Below are 18555 nucleotides of genomic sequence, written 5' to 3'. Positions count from 1 at the left end.
TGCGGTCTTCCCGCATGTCTGAGGCTACTGGACGTGTGACATCCTCTTCCAACGTCTCACGGGACTGCTCCTTGTAAGTCTTGATTTTGTAGAAGTCATCCTCCTCGGCCAAGGTGATTGGATCATCGGGAACATAGACTTCAAGATATATCAGCACCTTCTGCATGCCTGAAATGTCCTCTATCTCTTCCAGGCCTGTTGACAATGGCTGCTCAATGCTGAGAAATGTGCTCTCCTGGAAGGTGAGAAAGGAGAGAGGGGCATTTCTTGAGGAGTTCTTCCTCATCTTCAGTAAGAGTTTCTTTATACTGAGGTGGCAGAGCAATAGCATGTGCTATCCAGGGAGGTCGTGGAGTCTCCCCGTCCGGAGACATTCCAAAGCCACCTGAACTTTTATGTGCGTAACCTGCTCAAGGTGACCCTGCCTTGGCAGAGCGTTGGAAGGACAATCTCCTGAGAGCCCTTCCAATCCTAATATTTATGATTCTATGTAATTCAGTGATTCTGTTATTTGTAAAGGTCACCGGGCTCCCACCAGGGAATGCCTGCTGGAGACATGGTAGCAGCAGCTGCTGGGAACAGGGCTGTGGGAGATGATGGGGTTGCAGTGGTGGAGTGCAGCAGCTGGTCCTGACCAGAGGGAGGCTCATCCCCCTGTCCCAGCTTGTCCCATGCTGTCCTTGGCACTCACATGCCCGACACACTAGATGGAACCATCATAAGTCTGCCATGGAGTCTGCCATGGAGCCACCCAGGCCATGGCAGGGAGGCAAGCTGCTCCTTGCCTTCCTGCTTTGGGAGCTCTTCCTCCTCCAGGCTGTCCTGCTGCCGTGGCAGGATAGCATTCCTCTGGACCCCTGCTCCTGGGATGGGCCTGGCCTTGCAGAGGCTTCATTGTTTGACCTGGTGGCTGGGGCTCCCTCCATCCTGTGAGCACTTGGGTGGAGGTGCTGTCTGAGCCTGTCCCCATGGAGGGACATGTCCTGGGCCTGGCTCTCCAGGCCTGTGACGCACCCTCGGGAAGCAGGACCAGGAGGAGGATGAGGAGTGGCATGGAGGCAGCTGCCTTGGCACAGCATCCCTCACAGTGCCAGCAAGCCCAGCCCCAGGCAGCTCCATGCATCCCCATCCCACCCTGGGCCTGACCCTCCTGCTCCTCCCTCACCTGGCACTCCCAGTCCAGCCTCGGCATCCTCTTGTGCACGGGGGAGCTGCCATTCTTCACATCCATCTCCATGTCTGTCTCTGACACCCTCTGCTGCAGGGCAGCCAGGGGCTCCAGGAGATGCAGCCTCCTGTGGAAGTGCTCTCCTGAGAGTGGCACCTTCTGCATGCCTGAAATGTCCTCTATCTCTTCCAGGCCTGTCGGCAATGGCTGCTCAATGCTGAGAAATGCGCTCTCCTGGAAGGTGAGAAAGGAGAGAGGGGCATTTCTTGAGGAGTTCTTCCTCATCTTCAGTAAGAGCTTCTTTATACTGAGGTGGCAGAGCCCTAGCATGTGCTATCCAGGGAGGTCGTGGAGTCTCCCCCGTCTGGAGACATTCCAAAGCCACCTGAACTTTTATGTGCGTAACCTGCTCAAGTGACCGTGACTTAGCAGAGTGTTGGACAGGACAATCTCCTGAGAGCCCTTCCAATCCTAATATTTATGATTCTACGTAATTCAGTGATTCTGTTATTTGTAAACGTCACCGGGCTCCCACCAGGGAATGCCTGCTGGAGACATGGCAGCAGCAGCTGCTGGGAACAGGGCTGTGGGAGATGATGGGGCTGCAGTGGTGGAGTGCAGCAGCTGGTCCTGACCAGAGGGAGGCTCATCCCCCTGTCCCAGCTTGTCCCATCCTGTCCTTGGCACTCACTTGCCCGACACACTAGATGGAACCATCATTAGTCTGCCGTGGAGTCTGCCATGGAACCACCCAGGCCATGGCAGGGAGACAAGCTGCTCCTTGCCTTCCTGCTTTGGGAGCTCTTCCTCCTCCAGGCTGTAATGCTGCCGTGGCAGGATAGCATTCCTCTGGACCCCTGCTCCTGGGATGGGCCTGGCCTTGCAGAGGCTTCATTGTTAGAGCTGGTGGCTGGGGCTCCCTCCATCCTGTGAGCACTTGGGTGGAGGAGTTGTCTGAGCCTGTCCCCATGGAGGGACATGCCCTGGGCCTTGGTCTCTAGGAGGAGGATGAGGAGTGGGATGGAGGCAGCTGCCTTGGCACAGCATCCCTCACAGTGCCAGCAAGCCCAGCCCCAGGCAGCTCCATGCATCCCCATCCCACCCTGGGCCTGACCCTCCTGCTCCTCCCTCACCTGGCACTCCCAGTCCAGCCTCGGCAGCCTCTTGTGCACGGGGGAGCTGCCATTCTTCACATCCATCTCCATGTCTGTCTCTGACACCCTCTGCTGCAGGGCAGCCAGGGGCTCCAGGAGATGCAGCCTCCTGTGGAAGTGCTCTCCTGAGAGTGGCACTCCGGGGCTCTGCGCTCCCTCCATCCCCCTGGCCAAGGCAAGGCCCCGCCATGTCACAATGGTCGCTGCGCCCGTCACCACAACGCCCAGGCACAACATTCCATTCCTAGCGCAGGTGTTCCACGCAAGATATAAGAAACCATAATGAAACATTAGTTTCAAGTTTGAACCAATTTTTTTTTTTTTTGCACTGAACTCAGTTAATTGTGCTTAATTGACAATTTTATTGAAGAAAAATGCCAACCTATTAGATACAAATACAGATCAAATACAGCCTATTTGCAAACTATGTGTGATAATAGTGAACTAGAGCTAATTGTAATATCTGAAGGGGAATTATAAGCTAGTGTTATGAAGACATGGCCAAGAAGAGCCTGGCAGCAGGGTGGCCTGGGGACAGCCAGATGCCTGAGGCACTGTCCCTGCATCCTTCCCTGCTGTGCTTCCCTGTGTCACTCCCTCCGATGACGCTGCTGAGGCTTGGAGCAGCCATGTCCAGGCACCTGCCTGGCACTGGGAGCAGGGCGCTGTTGCTCCAGCTGCTGCAGGCACTGGGTGCCAAGGAACGCCCTGCACACAGCCCTGAGTGTTCTTCTCAACAGGGACTGCTGTTGCCATCGTGCCAGGGGAGGTGATCTGTTTTCAGTGAGCTGTGTGGACATCAGACACGCTCCTGCCTCCACTCCAGGCACTGAGGGCTCTTCCCAGGAAGATGTGTGCCTGGTCATTGCTTGTGATTTTGGGGATGCTGAGCATACGTGGGTGCTGCTCCCCATGATAGCTGGGCCAGGCCTGCCCACCCTTGTACACCACTTGACTCTGGATGTGTCTCATCCTTGGTGTCCATGGGCCAGCAGACACGCTCTTGTAGGTTTGCTCCCATCTGAATTTAAAGTCAGAAGCTTGTTTTGTGCAGCTGGACGTGACACAGCATGGAGTCTGGCAGAGCTTGCTTTTCTCCCTGTCCCTGAATAGCCCGTGCCTGTATCATAGTTTGTCACATCAGAAACAAGGTCAAAGTATGCAGAGTTACACACACCCTTCAAGTGCACACAACCCCCAGTGATAAGCCCATTAGGTAGGTAATATAAGCCACTATTGGGCAATTAGAGCTCTTGGTATGTTTTCTTTAGAGGTGTGCATGATATCTATCAGATAGTACAAGTATTTCACTTCCTGCAACGAAAGAGCAGGGTCCCAGCAGCAGAATGAAAATCCAGCCTCTTGCTGTGAAACTCTGTGGGACTAGCTCAAAACTCAAGTTCCTGCTGAGCTGAGGACAACTGGCTCAGTCACTTCACATGGGATCAGCAACCACTTGAGGAAGCAAATTGCTTCCATTGCACCCAGACACAGACAAGAGCAAGTCACCTGGTGGCAATTAAAGGAAGCTAAAGCTTTACACCTTGACTTCCCTGTGAAAATATGCTGCTTTTACACAATCACTTACAAAGGGTATGTGCATGCTAACAAAATCCTTATAATACCAGTCTTTGGCACCTGTTCCTTTAGGGATCAAAACGTGTCCCTGTCATTTATCAAGGAACAGTATTGAGAAGTCAGTGTGCAGTATGCAGCCAGTGAACAAATCCCAGTGTCTGTAGTACTCAGCTCTACATTAATGGGGGACTTGGACTGCTGGGCTACTGGCCAGACTCCATCATCTCAAGGTGATTTTCAACCTAAATTTGGTGTGTGTTTATGGGTGACACACTCCCACCTGTTTCTGCCATCCTGTCAGATACAGGACTCACACCTAAGTTCATGCAATTAGAAATTCCTAAACAAGGAACTGGATATCCACTTTATAATTGGGAAACTACTTGCAAGAGAAAGGGAAATTACAACTTAGCTATGTGCAGGTAGTAGTACCAGCCGGACAAAAGGACTCTGTGCAAGTAACAGACCCAAACATTATCTGTCTAGCACAAGAAAACTCCATTTCTGAAAACTGCTAGTTTTCCCCTTCCTTTCCTCAGAAGACCATTAGGAAGTAGATGCAGACCACAGAAAAGCTCTGTGCTTCTCCACAAGTTCTCTAAAACCCAAGGAGGTGCACAGCACACACACAGTTGGCTGAGGATGAGTGTTTAACAGTCTGCATAATCTAGAAATAAGATGCATTTCTTACCTGCCTTGTTTGAGGCTGCAGGAGGTGAAGGGTCTCAAATCCAAGACTTAAAAGAAAAGGAGCAGGAAAGCAAGGAGAGGTAGCTGCCAGCTGCCAGCCCATCAGCACCACAAATGGTGAATACTGACAGGTTTATATCACTGTTGCTGGAGTGAGCACCTTTAGGAAAAGATGACAAGCTTGAGTATCTTTGGACACGAGGCATGTTGTACAAGTTTCAGCAACAGACATGGATGGTGTGAATCCTTGAGGGGCAAAAGGTAGGCAGCAAATAGCAGAGCTTCTATTAAGAACACAAATGTAAAAGAAGCTAAAGGAATATAAATTCTTGTTAAGAAAACTCCACCCACTGTACATGCTATAGGAAATAAAAGACAAGAGGACTTCTGTCCCAATTTTATTTTTTTTTTTACAACACTTGTTTCAATGAAAGATTGAAACAGTCAAACTAAAACAGACATTAAATGCTCATACCATTTACAATATTTACAGAATATACATTTTTCTTTTTTTGCTCAGCAGGTAATTATAGCCACTTGGGACAAAAGTGCAAGTGAAAAGAATCACTGGTGTAAAAAGGTACACTTCCCTGTTGGTCAGGCTGCAATGCTTGAACTAACAGAAGTAGCCAGTGTGGTGAATTCTCTTTATAGTAACCAAGCATAGATGTCACTTCACAGTGACAGATCCTGCTCAGTCATATTTACACCAAGCCTTAACCAGAAGGAAACTATTACTCTGTCTAGAAAATTGATGAGTGAGTTCACAGGTGATCCCATCTTCATTTTAACATTGAAAAGCAGAATTGCAGTGTTGAATTTTCTATTGTAGGGCTATGTATAGACAGCAATTAATTTCAAATGCTCTGTCGTATTAAATACTAAAATATATTTTAACTTCCTTATTGTACATGCTATAAAATTACACTAAAAATTTCAAGTTTCTGAAGTAACAATTACTCTTTTACATATATATTCTCTACATAATTTTTAAATATTTAGATTTTTTTAATAACCAGGATAAAGATATACTAATTCCAGTATGGCTGCATTTTATCATAACATCTACCAGAGTCCCATACATAACCAAAGCCTCATCTAAAAGCTAGTTTTGAAGATATTTTATTTTGGTTTCCCTCTCATTTTCTCTTCCCTTCTTTTAAAATCACCTTTCCAAAGGTAGCTGTACTACCTTTTAACTTCAGGTTATGCTCTATCTGGAATGAGGGCTGAAATTCAGTCCTCTACAACTAATAAGCCAAGTCACAGAGCTACTGATGGACAAGCAGCAGGTAATGCTTTTCACCTCTTGGAGTGTTCTTCAACACAGTACTGACATAATTTAACTCTGTCAATACTTGACATCAACAGAAATTACTTTAGACCTGGATTTTGTTGAGTGTACAAGGGGGGTGCCTTTCCATACACAAGCTGTACAAGCCCAAGGGTAAAACAGTGCATGGTGGTCTCAGCTCCATGGTGTTCAACAAAAACCAGTTTGAATTTTACAGATACATCTTATCACTCACCCAAGTGATTTTCTTCATGGTTGCATCCTCAAGTAGCACCAACCATTTAAATTTTAATCTTTAGTATATATACATCTTTTAATAATTTATATACACACACATATATGTGGCATCAATATATGGAGAAACTTATTTACAATTAGTTGGAAAAATGAAATTGTATCAATTTACAGTATATGAAAACAAAATTGGCATTTGTGCTTTCTGTTTGTACAGCAGTAATTTTTGTCATTTCAGAAAAAGTTCATATTTTTATTTGCATCAAGACACGTTACATGATGAAAAAGGTTGTAAAACAGCTATGATTGAGAATAATAGAGCATTAATTCTCCTCATATGTCCCACTAAGCCTACAGAACAGCTGCTTTCTATAAAAATTCTCCATTCAAACCCCTCCGTGGTTACCAAAGCTTGCTTGAGGATCTTCTTAATAAATAATAACACGCAGTAGAAGAACCATGCATCCTGTCTTGCACTGTGCACATTCATGAGATAAAAGTTCCTGCCTTCACTGGGTAACACACTGATACACACCACTTAAACCTCACTTTTTACTCAAGACCTCAAAGTGCTTTTAAAATGAAGGAAATACCCCAATTCTACACAGCAGTTAAGAGGCACAAGGAATAAGGCTTGAATTACTGTCTTCAGACACTGACCTGGCCATGGAAACTAGGGATTAAGCTCCAGATTCTCCCAGATCTATTTATTGGGCTGAAGAATTCTGTGTTCTCAGGTCATCTCTACTCCTTGAGGTACACACTTGTTTATGATGTGTAATGTTAGCAACAAAACAAAAGTAGCTCTACAGCCTGAACTGCCCAATTGTATTTCAGTGCACAGCTGTATTTCCATAAATGTATTTTTCTCTTGAAAGCATGAAATGGTTTCATAAGAAAGCTGTTTCAACCTAGCTCTGTTTTTAATTAATCTTCATAACAACTAAGTAAATACAAGTAGTCTGATACAGTAGGCTAGAATTACTACTTTGACCAGGCTAACAGTGTTTTCTGGCCAATAGTAATTTCAACATCAGCTTATACAGAAGTTACTGCCTCCCTGATGTGTTTACACTTCAGTAACCACTGGAGATGAAAAATGTATTGCTAAGATATACAGCTTTAAATAATTCATTAAAAACTTACAGTGAATTTAATTTTTTTTCTTAAATACAAAGAATGTCAAGCTGGGTGCTGAACAAAGACTGCTGTCATCCACCTCAGGAACTAAAATACACAGCATGTGTACCATTACTTTGTAAGCAGTTGAATTATTTTGGGAGTAAGAGATCTTTAGTGTTCTAGTAGGAAGTCATAGCATTCACATCCATTTCAGGAAACATTCACCTTTTCCAAACTACAAACTACTCTTCCTTTAGCCATTATTTATGTGCACTTTTGCAACGTTTTTGCACAGGCTTCTTGTAGATGGAGTTTTCTTCTAGTCCTCTGTTTTGAAAAATTACCCTTTTAGGGATGGCTGCAAGATCCCTTTTTCAACAAGGTGAGATTTCAGGGTTTTATACACACTTAATTGTTGTTCAGGTTGAAGTATCAACAGCTGTTTCAATAATTTGCTAGGATTTGGACCCCTGTTAATGAAAAAAAAAGAAATTATTTTGTGACCACAGCTCTAAGGAGTCGTTTGGATTTCTTCTTGCTGCCCAAACAATGTCTTCCCTTTCTCAAGGGCACCAAGTTAATGGATTTCTCCCAGTCTGTCTCCTCAAGATGCATGGGCTAGCATTACTGGCAAAGCATACTCTTAGCTCAATAGAAACAGAAACTAAAAAGCATTCCTATTTGTTTGGGATCTTAAGAAGGCTTACAATAAATAAAACCCCTTGATCCATCCTTTATCACTGTAATCAATGTTTTCTCTTAGCAGATCTTCATTTTGTATCTGTTGCCTGCTAGATAAGCTATGTACTACTGAACTAAATGAGAAATTGGCCAAGTCAATAAAGAAAATTAAAACCAAGCTTTTCTAAATATCAGCCTCATTTTTAGCTAGGCGTTTACTTACAATCTACTTCTAAGATGAACCAAATACAAGGCAAAGAATCTGTTGGTGATTGGATATCTAATAATTATTTAGCCATATGCATTTACAAAACTAAGGGCATGTCTTGATTTTGCCCTTTGAAACACCCCTGCCTCAGAAACCAAAATGTCTGTTGTAAGAGAATTGTGATTACCAAGATTTCTACTTGAAAGCTGGTGTGGTTCAGGGAAGATAAGCAATATTTTAGAAAGTTGTCTCCTTTCTTTAACTATAGCATTTTCATCTTAAACAGAAAATCCCAAGCCAAGCAACTGAGAAATACTGAAACTCATGGGAAGAACTGCAGTCTCACAACCTACAGGCTCTTTAGGAACCACACAAGGAAAGCAGATGCTGCACAATCCTCTTGCCTGAAACCCCATCCTACACCTTTCTGTAATCAGTAAATTCTAGTAAGAATTCTAATAGGCTGCTACACAAAACTTTCTGGTATTTCAGGTTCACAGGTTACCTTCAATGGCAGTCACAGAAAGTCACATTAAGGCATAGCTTGAACCTGACACAAATCCTAGGGAGGGACACTGTTTTCTTAATAGTCCTGTATTTGAAGTGATTGGATAAATCCTTTTTAGCAACCTGCAATCTCTGCTATGCTAACACAACTCCCCTAAGCAGTCGTTATGGCACAGCTCCTGTGAATGCTTCAGTAGTTAATACTGTAAAGAGTCCATACCTTATGAAACTGGTGATATAGACGTGAACAAAAGTGGCCATCAGGTACTGACAATCAAAACGATCCATTATCCCACCATGCCCAGGGATTGTGTCTGCAAAATCCTTTTAGGTGTAAAGGGAAAGAAGGGGAAAGAAGAAAAAAAAAAAAAGATGGTTAGTGGTTCCCACGAAACACAAATGATGTTATCACTTGGCAGCAGCACATTAGGGCTGCAAGTAAGCCATGGTTTCACTGCATGGAGCCAAAAGTTAGCAAGAGGCTCCTTTGCTAAAGGAGTTTTTAACTGCAAAGGTGAGCCAAGGGGTGAGAAGAAAAAGAAAAGAAGAGAAGCAGGAATTTGTCTGCAGAATCGCACAAGAGTACAGCAGTAGGTCAGGTGTGCCAGTGCTGAGAACACCTGTGTGCCTATGCACACTTCATCTTGTGGCAAACCTCTTAAGCTACTGCCTGTTGTTTCTTGCCTCTACAGAATCTAATTCTCCTCTTTAATACCATTTTGCTTTATCCTCTACCATAGTTAAAAACCATAATATGTGCAAACAATATAAATGTATCTAATAGAATAAAAAAACACGTTGTAAAAAATGATCATTGCTTAAATTTATTTCTGATGCAAGCAAAGCTCAATACACTGCCTTTGTGTTACCTAGCTTGTCTATAGAACAGCTTTATCAATCAAAATACCCTAATACATCCTTTCTGTCAGCCGCACTCACTCATGTCCTTGCTGAGTGAAAACCCTGACCTTAGTTGTGTGGGGTGACTGCCAGCAAGTTAAACTAGTCCTGCCTAGTGCAGGGCAGGCATGGAGTGCACTGCATTCAGCAGCACTTCCACAATACCCCTGACTTCCCAACAGTCCTTAAGTCATCACTTTGGGGTGCAGAAGTTTCAAAAGTAATCTACTTTTTGATGTTCTACTTTAAGAATAAGTGCTGCTTTTCAGCAGCATTTTTTTAATCCTGAATTCCTTCTTCACACAAACAGTGTTTGGCTATGTCTCATACAGGTATGAGAGTGCTGTGGCCAGCAAAGTGCTAGGCAAGCTGCTGGGACCAGCATGAGAAAGGTTAGGTACAAGCCCAGATACAGGAATCCAGCACAAACAGAGAGGTTTACACACTTCTGTGCAAAGCACATGCCAGCTTGGTGGACATACAGAACAACAACGTGAACGACAACAAGCAACAGGGTAAGAATTACAGCAGTCCTACCAAGACATAAAGAAGGTCGGGAGAAATTTGGGGCTGCCCTCTTGCCAAACTCCTGCTGCCATTTAATACCAGCCAAGGACAGCATTGCCACAAGCGACAGCGCACACCTTGCAATAAACAGAGGGTAGCAGGTCACAAAGTTTGCCAATACACACTCCTGTTACAAGGCAGCACTGTATTGGCAAAGGCAGCCAAACATCTCATGCTTTGGTGAGCCTGACACACCAGCATCTGCCTGTGACACCAACACCACTGGTAAAAACCAGCCAGCCAAAATCTGAAGGGTAAACCACTGCCAGCACTTCTGAGGCATCTACAGATTGCCTTTCATGTCAAGTATATGTCACATCTTGCTTGTCTAAACCACTTCTGCTACATGATTTGGAAGAGTAATTATTGACCAAACCATGTAGCCAAATCATTCTTAGATTTCCAGCATTGAAGTCACATGTTGACTATTTAAAGTTTGAAGAGTATCACACACATATCTGAAATCCTGCTTCTGATTCTAAAAATCAGCCAAAACATCATTGCAACTTAGTAGAAACCCAACTACAATGAAGGATTTAAAAAACCCCTAACACACCAATTTATCTAATCCAAAGAGAAAACCAAAACAAAACTTAGAGGCTTACAGGATTCATTACATACCTTGATTTTGAAAGCTCTTTTAAATCCACTGGCAAAGAATCCTCCAAATGGCCCAATTAATGAGGCAAATGTTGACAGTGCAAAGCTGTGCATCTGAAATGGGTACATATCCACCGTTTCCTACAAGAAAAATAAATAACACTGTGTTTCAATATGTATGACTGTAGGCATTTTTAGCTTACATATTTAAAGGATCAGACAGTACATCAAATGTAAGTATTGCTGTAGCACTTCTTCACTCAGCATGGAAGTAATGGCACTAACACACAGGATGCTGTGTGGTGAAGAGAGTAAAACTCCAATCCTAACAGCAGTTACACACCAGCTGAGAAAAGAGAATGAAGTTCTACAGGCTTGAGACTAATTCAGGCCATAACAAGCCTTTGTCCACTTCCCACAATAAAATTCAAAGGTTGCTCTTCAAAAGTAAATCTGCAAAATGCTGAAGTGGCACCCATGTGCAGCACAAAGAGAACACAGGCCTCAAGAACACAGAATTCAAGTCACCCTCAGATGACTCCAGCAGTGATTCTGACAGGGTGACCTCACCCCCACCATGAGCAATGGAGAAGCTCATGGTATTGAGTCAGTTCTTAAGCTTTACCAGCATTCAGATACCCTTCTAAAATGGTTTGGAGACCCATTTCAGCTGGGAAGCATGATTTCAATTATAACCAAAGCCTGGGGTTTTTTTTCCCTTACCCATCCCAACACAGCCTGAAGTAATGGTGGTACAGAGTACTTCTTCATTTGGAAGAGCTCTGAAGGTTCACACTCTGTCACAAATCTGTTGGTTTCACTGTTGTATTCCACAGGGCAGACAAAGTACTGATGTTGAGCCAAAAAATAGGAAAACTGAAAAGCAAAACAAGAACTCCTGAACTAGGCATTTGTTATTACACTCAAAAATCATGCTTGAATGAATGGTTTTATCACCACAAGCTCAAAGTAACAAAAAAATCTTTCTAGTAAGAGAGACAGAATGGAGAAAAATCAGCCTGCTTAAACTAGAGAATGCCTCAACAAAGTAGATGATCAATGAGCTTAGTGATGATTTCCCAAATTGTTTTCCTTTTTCTCTCAGATTTTTATCTACTGTATCTTTTGTATTATAAAATCCAAAATGTCATCCACTCATAATTTTTTGCAGTTCACTTGTCCATTAAAACTTGAATATCTCTTCTACTCAGTTTGGCTACTATGAGTTCTGCTTGTCCCAAGTGACCTTGGTGACAAATTACTTATCACAACAGTTACATATGTTGTTTTTATTATCTATGGATATTATTAGAGTAAATTGCTTTCCAGGAGAAATATCATTATGAAGCATGTAGCACAGAAGGACTACTTCACAAAGCATAAGTAATGCTATTGATAAACTTTAATTTAAAAATAGGGATGCAACTGATAAAACTATTCCAGATACTGTAATAGAAATGGTAAAAAATGGTCAATATAATATATTCAGGAGAAATTAAAACTCTGAGGCTTTAACAAGTTTGAGACGAAATTAGTGATAAATTTTGTTATTTCAAGCACAAATACAAAGACTGAATCTATATATGAAAATTCCCTTGCCTGGAAGTGTTCAAGACCACATTAGATGGGCTCTGATAATCTAGGGCAGTGGCAGGTGTTCCTGTGTATGGCAGGGGGATTGTAATGAGATGATCTTAAAGGTCCCTTCCAAACACACCCATTCCTTGGTTCTATCAATGTCCTGTGGTCACTTACAATAAATCCAAACACAACAGTGGAAAAGAAGCCTCCAATGAACCCTTCCCAGGTCTTCTTGGGAGATAGCTAGGCACAAAAGAGATAGTGTTAGTCCATCACTTAAATCACTGCACCTTTTTTTACTCCATTTCTTGATATTGCTTGTGAAAATTAAGCTTCTACACTGTTTTTCAAAGGCTTGTGTGAAATACTGAATGTCAGCAGCTGCAGCCACTGAATGTCATAAATAGAAGAGTATGTCCATGACCCATCCCAGGCAAGGTGGGGAAAAGCCACACTTTGGTTGGTGCCACTGGGCAGTTTGAGGGCAGGGACAGCTCCCATCCCATCCCATCCGCTGCTGCTGGCCTCTGGCTGCATCTGACCCAGACAAAGCAGCTGAACTCCCTTCAAGCAGAAAACTGGGAGACCTGCACGAGCACACCTCAGCTCTGTGGAGAGCTCTGCAAGCAAAAGCCCATTTGGACAGTGGCAGAAACCCAGATGTGACACAACCACTGCTGGGGATGCTCCTCAGGAGACACCAGCTTTCTGCAGACTGGATAACCAATACACAAACAACTAGAGATCAGTGTGCCAAGCTGTCACCAAATTCTATCACGTTTTCAATTTAAGAGCATTTTTGTATCACAACCAACTAAATCCCCAAAAGTTAATGTGGCAACATCATGAAGATATTTCATGGCTTGCTGTGGAGTCTTGCATATTCTACCAGAATAGGAAGATTAATGCTTGATCCCTTCTCAGTCAACCAAGAGGAACAGGTATATATGACCTAGTGGTTTATTTCAAATTACAGTTTCTGTGCAGTAAGCATGCAGCCAAACCTGCATCTGAAATCCAAAAAGAATGCAATTATAAACAATGATGCAATAGGCTCAAACTGCATTATCCTGTAATGCCAACATGACATTAATCCCTGTTTCTCATGTACAAATTTTCAGGAACAGGATAGCCAGTTTGGAACTTTTTAGCAAAGATGTGAATCATGTGTGAAGTGGTTTTTTCCATTAACATGGAACAAGCAACAAAATTGCTATAAATTGTAAAAGCTTGTTAGCGAGGAAGTGCCTGAGCACCTACCTTAATTAATGGAGTTCTGCCAAAGAAGAATCCAAAAATATAAGCGGTAATGTCATTGCAGATAACACTTGAAATTGGAACCAGAAACCTAGAGAAAGACATCAAAAATTTCACAGAGAACAACTGTGCCTGAACCTCAACGCAAGACAAAAATTGAAAGAGCAGAATTTCTTTCTGGGAACTTTTTCTGCAGTATTTAGAAGGAATTATGTGTCATAACGTGTTCACCTCATTCCCCTGTGAGCAGCACACTTAGCTATATTTGTTTTAGTATTTAGCCAAACTAGATCATAACAGATTCAAGTTAGTTCAAGTTAAAGTGTTATTTTGGTGCATGAGCTTAAAACATGAACAGGCTGGCTTTTTCCTATCAGGCATAAAGACTGGTACCACAGGTAAGAAGAACTCAACAGATATAAACGTATTAATGTTCTTGGTAACATCAAAACAAGCAAATTGCTCAAAAAGTTTACATGATAGCTAGATTTTTAAAAATAGTTTTCCTTACATTCTTTCCCCACTTGGCAATTTAGAGCAGCTTTTAATGTGTTCTTTGTATGCAGACTGCATCTGAAGTTGTTATTCAAGCCTATTAAGCTTTTTTTATTTCTCCTTTTCAAAGTGGGGATGTATTAATAAGCTAAAAGTCAGATTTTTGGACTTTCTCATCTGCCAAACTCTCTAGCGAGAGTGGCAATAAGAAATAGCAGGCTAGCAAAGCATCTAGGTTCAGTTTTTGACACATAAGCATAATCACTACAAAAAGAATTTGCATGTAGAAACTTTGTCAAAGGCTTTGGCCCTTCTTTCTAACTGTAAGCACGCCTTGTCTGCAATAATCTCCCCAGATGTACATGTATCAGGAAGAGGAGAACATACAGCATTATGTCCTTGGAAGAACACAAATCATCTTCCACGTGCTTCTTCCTTCTTTCTAAACTTGGAATTGACCCTGTCCCTGAAGAAGTGAGGGGTAGGAAAACACACCCGCTCTCTGAGGAGTGGCTTTACGTAATCATTTTCAATTGCATTGCCAAAATTTAATGTATCAGTGGAAACAGGGCACAAAGATTGCCCAACCATAGTCAAGATTAAAACTCTTAAAATATTTTAAGTACTCTGAATTTATTTGAACGAGACAGGCTGCAGGGAATGTGGCCAGATTGGGATTTCAAATTAAATGGCCCAACTTCAATAGCTCTGAGCAAAGCTCCCAAGTAATTGCAAAAGAATTGTTGGATATTCATCCATTCAGCAACATGCTGTGGAAACCATTTGACCTAGCATGCAATCAGTCCTATTCCCTGCAAGTAAATGAAGTGGTAGTTCAAAACCATCAGACTCATGTCTGTCAATCTAGATAAAGAAGTTTCTGCTTTACCTCATCACTCCCAATTCCTCTGATTCCCCTTCCAATTAGACACTAATGCTCCTATAATTTGTACTGCTTTAACTGTTCCCACAACTACTCCCTAACCAGATCTATGCAAAAGAACCAATCTTTCAATGCAATAGAGGTACAAATCAGTTTGTCACTGTCCCCTTACCAGATCATGCCTTCAAAGAGATTTTGGATGACAAGATGAGATTGAGTTACAGTGATCAGCAAAGTGACATGAGTCCATGCGAACTGTTAACAATGCAACAACACAACAGTTAGTGAAAACACGACCCGCACACCTCCATAAATCCTGGCACATCAGCTACAGGAGCTTCTGAGGAGCTCCCTGGCAAGACCAGTTCTAGTGATAATGCAAGAGATGTGTGCATACAGTATATCACAAGTGAGCTGGCTTTCTGAAGCAAGTGCTGAAACTTCAGCAGGTCTCTTCATCACTTACCTCCACCCAGAATTTTTTAACATGCGGTTTAACACCTGATTTGATAAGACATACACCCCCAGCATGAAAGCAGCAAAGAACTTTAAGCAATGTGATATTCTGTATATACATATAACAGACATGTTAGAACTGTAACAATAAAATGGCAATGAACTACTCATGAAAGTCATGTTACACAGATGTGGATCTCTCTCATAACAGAATATTCTTACGAAACATGAAAATTCTCGGGATTACCAAAGAATAAAGTGTTTTTAAGGGCGTGGTCATGTAAACAATCATTTAGTTCAGTACTGCCATATGTACTTGGTGTTTAATCTGTAGTGAGTGTACAAAAATGTGGTTTCCAGGTTACCAGTAAAGACTCTGCAATAGATTTTATTTTCCAAGCACTTTTAAATCAAGAACTGGTAGTTTTCTCACGATACACCAAACTTAAGCACTCTAAACTTCTGGGCCATTTACACTCAAAATGTCCTACTTCTTTAATTCTCTTATCACTTGTGTTTACCTATGGCAGTCAGACTCGACTTCCAGATAAGACAACTCAAGAAGCCTTAAAGGAGGGGGGAAGGTATAAGAAATGACAAAAGGTTTCTGAAAAAATTACCTACCGGTTAATTAATGCAGCACTGCAGAAAAGTTCTTAGTATTTGTAGAGTGACATTAGAACACCACCTAAACCCAAATGCCTACTCTACTAGAACCATGAACAGTTTGATTGGAAAGGACCTTAAAGATCACATAGTTCCAACCCCCTCACTACAGGCAGGGGCACTTCCCATTAGGTGTCTGGGTTAGACTGTGTTGCTCAGGGCCCCATCCAGCCTGGCTTTGGACACTTCCAGGGATGGGATAGACTCTCCTTTTCTTCCTAAACACTGTGCTGCCACACAGTAGATACATGGTTTCACTCTTTTGTTGCAATTCCTGGACAGTCACATTGTAATGTTTTCTGGGCAGGCACCAAGCCACATGACTGACACTACACATTTTCACCTCCTTTCCAGAAGAAGAAAAAGGAAAAAAAAACCATGGCAAGTTAATATATTTAGGTTGTGCCAATCTGAAGATGAGGAGGGTTTTTTTGCAGATTAGAAAAAAAAGACTATACCTCCTAGAAAAGATGCATCTCACTGTCAGATAAGCTCTCCAACAAACAGGGTACATTATTTTGAGTAAAAGATTTATTTACATGTTATTATAAGGCTTGGTTAAGTCCTAGTCTAGAATTGGGGATCCTCAAGGGTAAAGTGCTACCTAAAGCAGTGCAGAAACAGGAGGGTTAACAGCATTCCCAGAACTTTAGGAAATCTTTAAATTGCGCAAAGCCACGATTGCTCAAGTTCTTTCAAGACAGGAGCTGTACTGCACTGCTGTTTCCCTGTGATTTCTAATCACTCCTATATAGAAGTGGGAGGTGGGGCATTGTCAATGGGGTGCTTTGGGTATTTTATTTGCTTTGGTTTTAACCTGTAATGTTACAGAATTAGTTTTCAATGTGTAAGATACCACATAAGAAAGAGGTTCATGCTGTTGCTTAGCTACTATGCTGATTATTAGGTGGACAGATATGAGGGATGAGAATGCTGGTTCCTTTTAATACACCAATGATCCATTGAGACACTGCAGAGCAGAAGACCAGAACAGCTGTGAAGTGTCACAGAATAAATATTCCACATGGGGCTTAAGATCGAGTTCCCTTCATGGTACTTCAGTGGGGCCTCTAGAAAGCAACACTTGAGCCACAAAAACCACTTTCCACACAATGCTGAACTGTTTGGCCTCAGACCTGGCAGGGAGATGCATCCCCCTTCTCCAGCAAACTCTTTCATATCAGCTTATCACTAAGGGAAACATATCATGTGAGGCACAAGGCCTCACCAAGGACAGCTTGTACTGAGAGGCCACATCCTGGATATAATAATAATAACAACAATCATCATCATCTGGAAGGTGATGAACAGATACAGTCCAGCATTACTTGATTTCACGTTACCCTCAATTTTAGCACTTCTTCCACACCCCTCTTCTGAACAATTTTATGAGCATGTGGACATGACTGTTTCTAGTGACATTCATAACGTGAATGACCACAGCAAAGTGGGTAATACACACCATGTAAAACTGCAGACGATAATGTTTCTTCACTAAACTCAAAACAAACATGCAGAATCCTGCAAAACAAAGCAAGGGTAATTTGTACCATCTTCTATTTAATGACACTGAACTGTGATATACTAGTAATTCTCTTCCTTTGAAGTAGTTACAAATCTCTCTGCTGCTAGAAGTGTTGGCTTATATTCAGTTAAAAGTACACACAGAGTTATTCTCATACAAGATTATGATTTAGTTAACACAGGTTTAGCTAACATCAGTAAAGAACATTCATAGTAAACCATCAGTAAGGCACATACAAGGTCCCATTGTGGGCATCAAACTTTAGCAAAGGAAATCATCACTTTTGAAAACCACTCAAAAGCCAAGGTCAACAAACTGGTTTTGAATAATTAACAGAAATAAATGAAAGGTAAAGACCAGCTTGCCCCTTTTTCCCCAGACAGGCACATGGCTGCATGTGATGCAAGTGTGAAGCACAGGTTTAGAGAATTCAGCAGACCAAAAATAATTTTCTGGGTGGCTAAATGAGCACCTCTTCTCTCCTATGGCAACTTCCTGCACCAACAGGGGGTCAGAGGCCCTCGAAAGACCCTGAGCCCTGGAGATAGCCCCTAAGTGACCCCACAGTCCCAGTGCCAAGGGCCCTGCTATGCTCTGCCTCCTCCTTTTGCTCTTGCTTGCCTTGCCTCATGTCTACCTTCACCAGCTCACAAGACATTATTTAAGTTAGTTCCCCCAAGTCAAAGCCAGCTGGAAAAGGTCAAGTTCTGCAAAGCTGGTTTCAGGTTTGTGATCTAAGCACTGAGCAGAAATTTTATTGGGTTCAAGAAAAATAACAAAAATAGAAAAACTGACACATCATCACAAAGATCAGATTTCTCAGTACACTTTAGAAATATGGTCCCTGACAGCAGGCCCCTGTCCCTTAAGCCAATCTGAGTATTCAGCTGATTTAATTTTATGCTAAACTGCATTGTTGAAAAAACATTTACATGTTCACAAAGCAATACCCCACAAGAGTGCCAACTCATACCTCTTATTCACAGAAA

At 42.4% G+C, this 18555-nt stretch overlaps 1 protein-coding gene across 1 annotated transcript in view; it reads right to left on the bottom strand.

Annotated features, from left to right (window-relative positions):
• Positions 1-4972: 4972 nt before the first annotated feature.
• CDS1 (CDP-diacylglycerol synthase 1) overlaps positions 4973-18555 on the bottom strand; it is a 28842-nt gene continuing 15259 nt past the window's right edge. The window contains exons 6-13 of the mRNA XM_033060996.1: positions 17504-17562; positions 15092-15174; positions 13545-13632; positions 12459-12527; positions 11427-11579; positions 10725-10844; positions 8857-8960; positions 4973-7710 (exon numbers count right to left, since the gene is read on the bottom strand). Coding sequence (XP_032916887.1) covers positions 7581-7710; positions 8857-8960; positions 10725-10844; positions 11427-11579; positions 12459-12527; positions 13545-13632; positions 15092-15174; positions 17504-17562 — 806 coding nt within the window. The 3' untranslated portion in view covers positions 4973-7580. The remainder of the gene's footprint in view (positions 7711-8856; positions 8961-10724; positions 10845-11426; positions 11580-12458; positions 12528-13544; positions 13633-15091; positions 15175-17503; positions 17563-18555) is intronic.

This window comes from Catharus ustulatus, chromosome 5 (assembly GCF_009819885.2).
Source record: "Catharus ustulatus isolate bCatUst1 chromosome 5, bCatUst1.pri.v2, whole genome shotgun sequence".
Taxonomy (NCBI): domain Eukaryota; kingdom Metazoa; phylum Chordata; class Aves; order Passeriformes; family Turdidae; genus Catharus; species Catharus ustulatus.
Note: the sequence above shows the minus strand (reverse complement) of the source record. Positions and strands in the feature narration are given on the sequence as shown.